This window comes from Phaseolus vulgaris, chromosome 2 (assembly GCF_051622355.1).
Source record: "Phaseolus vulgaris cultivar YP4 chromosome 2, ASM5162235v1, whole genome shotgun sequence".
Taxonomy (NCBI): domain Eukaryota; kingdom Viridiplantae; phylum Streptophyta; class Magnoliopsida; order Fabales; family Fabaceae; genus Phaseolus; species Phaseolus vulgaris.
The window spans coordinates 47,661,194-47,669,972 of record NC_143499.1 but is presented as its reverse complement, the minus strand read 5'-3'; the positions used below and the strand labels follow the sequence as shown (position 1 = coordinate 47,669,972).

General features: G+C 33.1%; 2 protein-coding genes across 3 annotated transcripts; one reads left to right on the top strand and one right to left on the bottom strand.

Moving 5' to 3' along the window:
* Positions 1 to 559: 559 nt before the first annotated feature.
* LOC137812781 (DBH-like monooxygenase) lies at positions 560 to 2,257 on the top strand. The gene is made up of 3 exons (XM_068614978.2): positions 560 to 859; positions 947 to 1,109; positions 1,645 to 2,257. The coding sequence occupies exons 1-3, from the start codon at positions 773 to 775 to the stop codon at positions 2,004 to 2,006; spliced, it is 612 nt and encodes a 203-aa protein (XP_068471079.1). The 5' UTR covers positions 560 to 772; the 3' UTR covers positions 2,007 to 2,257.
* A 2,015-nt stretch (positions 2,258 to 4,272) lies between these two features.
* On the bottom strand, positions 4,273 to 8,535 carry LOC137812778 (ethanolamine-phosphate cytidylyltransferase). 2 transcript variants are annotated; one of them, XM_068614974.2, is made up of 10 exons: positions 8,158 to 8,535; positions 7,238 to 7,665; positions 6,895 to 7,130; positions 6,502 to 6,653; positions 6,157 to 6,228; positions 5,959 to 6,026; positions 5,758 to 5,878; positions 5,405 to 5,464; positions 5,194 to 5,316; positions 4,273 to 4,713 (listed from the first exon to the last, which is right to left on the bottom strand). In XM_068614974.2, the coding sequence occupies exons 2-10, from the start codon at positions 7,594 to 7,596 to the stop codon at positions 4,642 to 4,644; spliced, it is 1,263 nt and encodes a 420-aa protein (XP_068471075.1). In that variant the 5' UTR covers positions 7,597 to 7,665; positions 8,158 to 8,535; the 3' UTR covers positions 4,273 to 4,641. The 2 variants fall into 2 exon arrangements, with proteins under 2 accessions (XP_068471075.1, XP_068471076.1); XM_068614975.2 differs by having other exon boundaries at positions 8,023 to 8,194.
* Positions 8,536 to 8,779: the final 244 nt, after the last annotated feature.

Below are 8,779 nucleotides of genomic sequence, written 5' to 3'. Positions count from 1 at the left end.
TAAATACAATTTTCTTTTTATTTTTAAAAATACTCCTTGCAATTTAATATCTTTTTACTTTAAAATCACTGATATATTTTATTAATCGACGATCAAGTTAAAATATAAAAATTATATAGTCATGTATGACGTGACAGCGAGAATAAATCATCTTACGTCCCTGATTCAGAATGAAAGACTATAAAACATTTTCAAAATTAAAATTAAAACCTTGTTTATTCATCAAATAACTAAAATTTTAGTAGAAATGCCTTTTAAAAAAAACCAGTTATCACGTAATAAAATAACTTAATTATCATAATAATTTTTTAAGATTCTCAATCATCAATACAGTGATAATTATACGCTTAAGACGATGACGGGTTCCTAAAAAAACATGATAATTGGTGTATTTTTAAAATTTAGTTTTTATTCTTTGAATATTTAATAATTTTTGGAGATTATAATAAATTTAGAAAGTAAATATTTTAAATGAAATAATCATTTTCAGTTCAAATATTATTTAACGTTTTTATCTAACAGGAAAATAAATATATAAAATTAAGAAGGATCATGACACGTGGATTGAGAAGTGGTGTCAGGTGTGGAGGGTTTAGGAATGTAAAGGTAAACACTGAAGAATTCCAGAAAAATCTAGACCCCACTCCATAAATACCACTCCCTCCCTTCTTCACCAAACCATAACACAACAAACCCAAAATCCCACTACCTTGCACAATAATCTTCGTCGCTGATTCTACTCGTTGGTTTCGTTCCTTAGCTTCACATCTCCATGGCGCTACACAGATTCTTGAAGAGGAAAGGTGAAGTAAACGATGATTTCCCTCTCTGTTCTCCCGCCACCAAGATTCGCCGTCTCGTTAGTGCTTCCTCTCTCAATTTTTCGCCATTTGCAACTAACCTAACTTTTTTTTTTAACTAGTCGATTCCGTTTGCATCGTTTCAGGATGCCGAGTTGCCGCCAATTGTCGAAGAAGACGAACCGTTACCGTCGCCGTCTCCGTCTCCTAACGATGAGAGAGCTCTCGTGCTTTTCAAACCTGTCGCTCATTCCCCTTCCACTTTCTCATTCACCGTCGATTCTGACCTTATCAATGGAATTACGAACAGTAAGTGTTTTCTTCCGTTGATTTAGTTCGATAAAATGTGTTTTAGGTTTTTCAATTCTCAATTAAAACTCGTTTTAGGTTTTTGATAATATTGATTTTAGTGCTTGCAATTTTATAATAGATGATTTTCATTCCTCTTTATGATACTTAGGATGCTAGATTAAGAGACGAAGTTCACCCATTATGACTCATACGAAAATCCTTTTAGCCAGAGGTTATCGAATGCATTTTTTCTTTCTTACCATTGTCTTTCAATCGGAATTGTTTGAAATTTAAATTTAATTGCATCCTCGGCTAGAATTAAGTGCATTGAAGATCGCGACCTAGTTTCTTATCAGGGAGGTACATGAGTATCAAATTTTTTGTCGTTTTGAAAATGTAGAGGTTAAGACTAACGTTGACTGTAAATTGAGGATGTCAAACCTAAAACACAATCGATCTAATTTACTTTTGCCATTTTATTTACTAGTGTTCTTAATTGAGATATCATCATTCTAATTGATAACTGATCAAATTATTGTTAATATTATTGCAGACCAATATCTCGTGTCCAAACTGGGTGATGGCTTTGTGACAGGGTTACAGTCACGTGATAAGGTTAATGATGAATTGGCTCTCGTGCCTTGGGTACCTTCTCCTTCTTACCAGTCCTCCTCTGTTCATGATATTGACGACTCAAATACCGAGTTGATGGAAGCTGATGAAATGGAAGAAGGTGTGGGTTCTATGATGATGGATATTGAACAAGAAGGTGACACTGGCATTGACCCTAAAACTTTCACATCAAACATTCACTACCCAACAACACACTCTGGAATTACAGAGGGATTCCAGCAACACTGCTTGTTTCCTCACCTTCCTCACAACACCTCAACTCCCATCACTTGGACCCGCTGAGATTTGTTTGTTACATACCACTTACTATCTTTATACCACTTACTATCTTCTTTGATGATAAGCAAGTTTTTCCCGTATTTAGGATAAGGGTTAGTAGACTAGACTGAACCCGTTAGTTGTAGTTTTCTTTTGCCCTATGGGAAACTCTCTCATCTTCTGCAAGAGGCCATTCAAGTGTCGCAAAGAAAGGAAAATGAATGTGTATAATGTTTTTTGTCGCCACTTCTATGAATTGCGTTTCTTTTTTCCAATTTCCAATTGCTGGCGAAGGGATGATCTTTAGTGTGTAAACTGTAAACCACAAGATCGACGATGAAGTAACGATGACTGTGAATCAACAAGTTAAAATTTTAGGGTTTGGAAAAAATTTATTATTGGTTACTCTGCTTCTTGATTTTTAGGTTTTGTTTTATTTCTAACTTCGTTAAATATGAATATCTTTTTATATCAAGACTTATATTCCGTTGAGATTTTAAATAGAAATAATTGAAACTATAATTTAAAGATTTAAATTTCTGAAAATAGAATATAATTAAAATTGGCTATTTTAATTATTGTAATTATTTTAACTTTATCTCCTAAATTTGTAATATCTGAACTTTTCTTTTGACAATTTATATCTAATTGCTTATACTATTTTTGTTATTACTAAAATTAGAATATTTATCTTAAAAATGATCTCAATTATAGAAAGATATAATTTTCTACCATATTTCTTAACAAGGTGTATGTTTTTATTTTAAAGAAGAGCTAGATTAGAAGGCCATAGTAGATAGAATATGTAATAGGAGCCTTCGTATTGCTATTTTTATCGTATTATTGCTACTACTACTGTCACACTACAATTCATATTATTGGCAGTATTATTAGTTTTATCATTTTGGTTATCCACGTCATGGTAATAACTACTTGTCATGATTTTTTTATCATTATTTTTTATTAATATTATTGTTACAAGTTTATTATTATTGTATCATTATCGTGGTTATTATTGTCACCATTATAGCTTATTATTGTGTTATTCACCAAATATTTATCAAATAATCATCTTTATTTCATTGAATTGTTATTTTATTATATGTATCGAGATCTTTATTCATAGATTATAAAGACTAATTATCCTATTAAGTTGTTATCTTATTATATGTATCGAGATCTTTATTGATAGAATGTAAATACTACTGTTCAATTATAATTTGTTCTTTAGTTTTGTCCTATGTTTATTTTTACTGCCTTTGCCTTTTCAATTATATGGTTGTTATTGTTTTTATCACTATTATTATCTTTTTATCATCATTTGGCCACCGCTGTCATTATTATTGATAATATGATTGTCATTATTATTATTCTTTCTGAAGAGTTTTAATTAGAGATCTCCCTAAAAAGCAGATTAATGAGTTCATATATATTTGTTAACCTATTATAGTAGTTAATTGTGTTAGTAAAGGGAGTTAAATAGGTCATTTGTGTACATATACATTCAATCAATAATAAAGAAATTATATTTCTTCCGTTTCTAATTTTTTTATGGTAAGGTCTTCCTTTTTGTAATCTGATCTAAGTGCATTTATTAAGCCACTCCATTAGTTTCATCACTACTTTTATTTTGTTCCTATTAAAAATTATTTTTATATTCTAATTCTTTGCATAACGTAGACATAAACTAACTTTAACTGTGTAAAATTAAAACGGTTTTGAACTAGAATTTTGGTTCAAGTTTTAAGGTATACTCAATCTAGTTTTTTATGCTAAACATCAAGTTAACTGATGGCGATTTAATTAAGGATCAAACTAACAATAAATAGCAACTTCAAAGATTAAACTGAATTATTCAATAATATTAATTGTTAAGGATTTATTTAACATATTGTAGTTACCACACAGAAAAACTATTGTAATAGTCTTCACTAAACTAATAACAACCGCCAAAATTGGAATTACCTTTTAAATCGACTAATACCTATCCATTTTATAATAAATGTCATTTTAGTAAAAAAAAATATTGCCATTTTACAATACGAAAATATTCACTCAAATATTTCTCTAAATTTTAGGAGAATTTATCAGTTTCCTTAGTTATTGTAATATTTTTACATAATATCAACAGGTTTTCTGATATAGACTTGCTAAATACCCATACTTAAGCCCCTAAGAACGGTACAGATATAAAAAAAAAAATAAGCTGCTGTCATTTCCTTTTATTGGTTCATGTATAAAAAATAATGGAACAGGTTTTCCACATTCAAATCAAAATAACTCTGCAGAGTAGAAATAAATAAAGAAAGCCATTAGTGATGCGTATAACTTCTGATAGTCACAATATACTACTATCAGAGTAAGGAATCTGCAATTGGGTACACTAAAAACACCAAAACCACAGAAAAACCAAATGGCATAAAACTAGTGAACAAACCACATGGATGGCTTTCAGCTGGAAAAAAAAAACAAAAACAAAACATCAGGGCATTAAAGTACATCGGTATTCCTGAGTTATGGCCACTCCTACGTCATACACACTCTGCAGTATTTGTCCTTCACAAAGTATGGATTCATGCTGTATGTAGCATTTTTGTGACAGGGCCAAGCTTTAAGAGCAGTACCAAACTAACGTGCAAGATCACATTCTATACACAATCTAGTCTCCAGAGACAAATTTTTTCTCTTCATAGTATCTCTGCTCACTCCTAGCTTTCTTAGCATTGCGTTTCTGCATCAGACAAGAATACAAGGCAGATATTAGAGGATGAAACATCTATCATAATTTTGAAAAGGAAAAGCAAAAGGGACAAAAGCTCCAATAGGTGAACTTCTTTAGTCAAAATATAGGAACTGATAAAACCATAAGCCGGTTAATACAAAACCCACTACAAGTTTATCTCAACACACACATATAACAGTTTCAATTTCAAATGCTTCAGTAGTATGTGCATGACTCTTGGCTGGTTCATGTCAGACCCCATCAACTGGAGTACAATTCAGGAATGTGAAATAGTTTTTTAATGAATTTTTACTTTGAGAGGTGAAACTATGCACTTGTGAAGAATTATAAAACTAACAGCACCTTTGACAAATTCAATAGTGGCCTAATGTATTAGAATAACCGATTAACTATGTCATAAAAATATTGAAGGTTAGTCAAATATTGAGAAGCAAAAATGGAAATAAAAATTTGTATTGAAGAAATTACCACGTAAGCTTCATGATTAGCCATTATCCTTTGAGCTACAGTGGCAGTAGTAATATCTTTTGGGCTTTCCAGTAAACGGAATATTCCCATGATCTTAGGGACCTCATATGGATCTTGTTCACACTGCATGTTAAAACTTGTTCAGTAATATGTGAAAATAGGAAAATGATATCGTATCCCAAGTGAGAACTGGAAACTGCGGCACACTTACATTTAATGACTTCTCAGCAACAGTACCATGCACAACTAGTGAGATATTGAAAGTGGTTATCTGTTTGATTCCAAAATAAACATCGTCATAATGAAAATATACAATAAATTCAAATCATGTGCAACAACTCTTCAGATGCAGCTATGAATGTGTTAAAAAAAAATAGACCTCATGATAATGAAAATATCCAGTCGGTTCAAATTACCAAAAAATTTGTATTTGCAGTGTATGTGTTTTAAAATAATACAAATGAAGTTTCACGAAACCACAAGTCAATGCATCAAGAACAATTTCAAAAAGAAATGGTAAAACTACTTAAATCAGATCCAGAAAATGTAGAATGAGAGACTTACCATGTCCTTTGTAATTTCCCATGGTGAACCAATGATAACTTCATCAACATAACGACAAGCTAACACACTAAGGCTACGCTCATGCAGATGCATGATTGGATAGTGATTTCCTCTATGCTCACTGCAGAAAAGTTGTTAGTTTCTTATCGATCATTAACACCGTCACCAGGATAATACTCGTATTCAATGGTAAATATATACCTCACGGTCTCATCTGAGTGGATTCCAACAAGAAGAAAATCTCCAAGCTCCCTAGCCCTCTTAAGTATCTGAAAGAACACGGAAAATAAATAAGACAACAAATAAATAAAATGGCACCAGCATGATTGAACATGTCATGAGCTTCAGCAGTCAACTGAAATGATAATACATTACAACCAATAAAATATTTATCTGTACCTCAACATGGCCTGCGTGGAAGAGATCAAATGCCCCGTCAATGTATACAATACGTGCATTTGGTCCAGGACCCTAAAATAAGATGACGTGACAATGAATAAATCACATAAAAAAGCTCTGCAGACTGTAACAAATAAGACAAATTGCTTCCAACTTGAACCCTTTCATTGTCAAGTAATTTAAATAATTTTTGTTGCATTAAGTAAATCCATGTAAATCTTGGTATGGTTTAGTGTAGCTTTTAAAGAAACAGCAGGAATATTTTCAACTAAAAATCACCAGAGAAAATTGTGAAACAAATGTGTTCTTTGAAAGAATAGACATGACACAGGCAACCAAAAATACCTTGCCATTTGAAAACTGCACAATACGTCGGGAAGTTGGTAGAAATTGGGCTATGTGGGAAGCCTTTGACTGGTCTTCTTCTTGAGGTTTTACCTCACACCCGTTATGATCTTCACAACTTTTTTCATTTCTTAAAGAAGACAGTATTCTTCCTGTATAAAAAGCATTGTTAAATCCAATACATATTATTAGCTTAATGATTTATGAAAATCGTTCAAGCCCCAACATTAGAGAACTTCAGCAGCAATATTTTTCATCTAAAGAACAACAACTTCAGACACACACATATCACACCAGATTTTTCCTGCAAGCCTATTTCCCCTCAGCAGATGATGTCATAGTTTATAGAACTCGTGGATGAATGTTGATATGATATGAATAGAAGCTTAGTACCTACGATATCTGTACTGGAAACTCCTTCAGTACGCTTAATTTGCTTGTAACGACCAGCTTTCTTTGCTGCAGCATATGCATCTGTTCCGTCTGGAAGCAGGCACGGATCATCACCGTGTATGACATAGTCAATTTTGTATTCATGAAAGAGACGATTCAAGAATTGCTCAGTGATTGCATAAGGAGCATCAGTTATGACCTCATCCACCCATTTCAATCCACTGACAAGGACCAGCCTGGAAGATAATCCATAATTCAGTTTTCAGAATCACCAATACAAAAGCAGAGGCACGAATACATCACTTTGAGAATTGAAAAGACTATACAACATCAAATTTTATACCTCTCAGACATAGACAAAACGGGTGGTCCTTTAGTGGCAGCGATCTCCTCATCACTCACAAGACCCACAACCAATTCATCTCCTAGAGCCTTTGCTTGTCTGAGAGCATTGGCATGGCCATAATGCATCAGATCAAAACATCCATCCATGTAAACCCGAATGCGCCTCTTCCCCGATTTCTTCTTGTGGAAAATCCCCAAATTAGACCAAGAACATGGCAGTGACAAATAAGGAACACCAATCCCACCAAAGTAGCTGCTTGACAAGCCCAGCAAGGCTGCTGTAACCATTAGACCACCAAACACACGGGGGTAGTAGTTTACCCCCTCCCAAATCCAACTGTTGTTTTCGTAATCCATGTCCTTTTTTTTATTTACTTCTTTTTCCTTTTTTTTCTCAGAAATTTGTTATTATGAGGAGGCACAGACCTGCAACCAACCATCGTGTCAAAACAGAATCAAATCCATTTTATTCTCACAAAATTCCTCCTAACATGTACACTCCCCATGCCCAATTCCCTCTAACATTACGGAGAAAATTATGCTTCACAAATGCAAAGAAAAATGTTCAATTGCCACCCCCAACCAAATTAAACAACAATTTGCATGCAAAACCCATATGGAAAACATGAAAATTAAGAATTGGGGCATTAACATATCCCTGATCTAGCTCATGGCAACCACAAAAATGCAGCTTTGCCGAAATGAAACTAAGAGTTAGAACGAATCTTCGATAGCGTACGCAGATTCAAAATAAATACAAATTGAGAAATAACGAAAACCCACCTGAGATCCTGTATAAAACGAGAGAATTGAGGAGTAACAAAGCGCGAAAAATGAAGATGGTACGGGATGCATCAGCCGAAAGCAAAAAAAAACGAATATAGATGGAAGAAACAAAACAAGAGATCGAATCTGAACCTTTTTTTCGTTGCTTTTTCCTTCCCTTTGTGTCTGTGTCTCCTCGCTCCTTCTCTCTCCTCCTTTGATTCGTATGGAGGAAAGCTAGTGGTAGTTTTTTGGTTTGCAACAAAACTTTGTCTGAAACAAAATAAGCGTTTCTTTTTCTAAACACATATTAAATAGCAGAAATATAAATATCGCAAACTTAGCACTCAATTATATACCTCGCAAACTTAACACTCAATTATATACCTCCAATTACTCTTTTACTCCTTCATTCATTCTTCTAGAAAACCAATTCATTTATTTTCTTCCAATTAAAATTAAAATACCATTTAGTTAGAAATGAAATATCTCATATATCTGATTTAAGCATTGGTCCCACGAGTGGAACCCTCCTCTCATATGTGTGGTTGTGCTTAAATAGTTGTCTCCTGGTACAAACTTTAGGGACTATACTAATTGTGTGTTGCTTCTGTGCTTTCTATTTCTCCTTTTCACAATTTTTTTTTCTATCCAGTTAGTCAATTGAACCCGTGATTTCAATGCATGTTTAACCACGTGGCTGTTCCTCTCTAATAAAATATTACATTTTTTAATTTTTAGTTTTACGTACGTTTGTTATCAAGTTGAACACTGG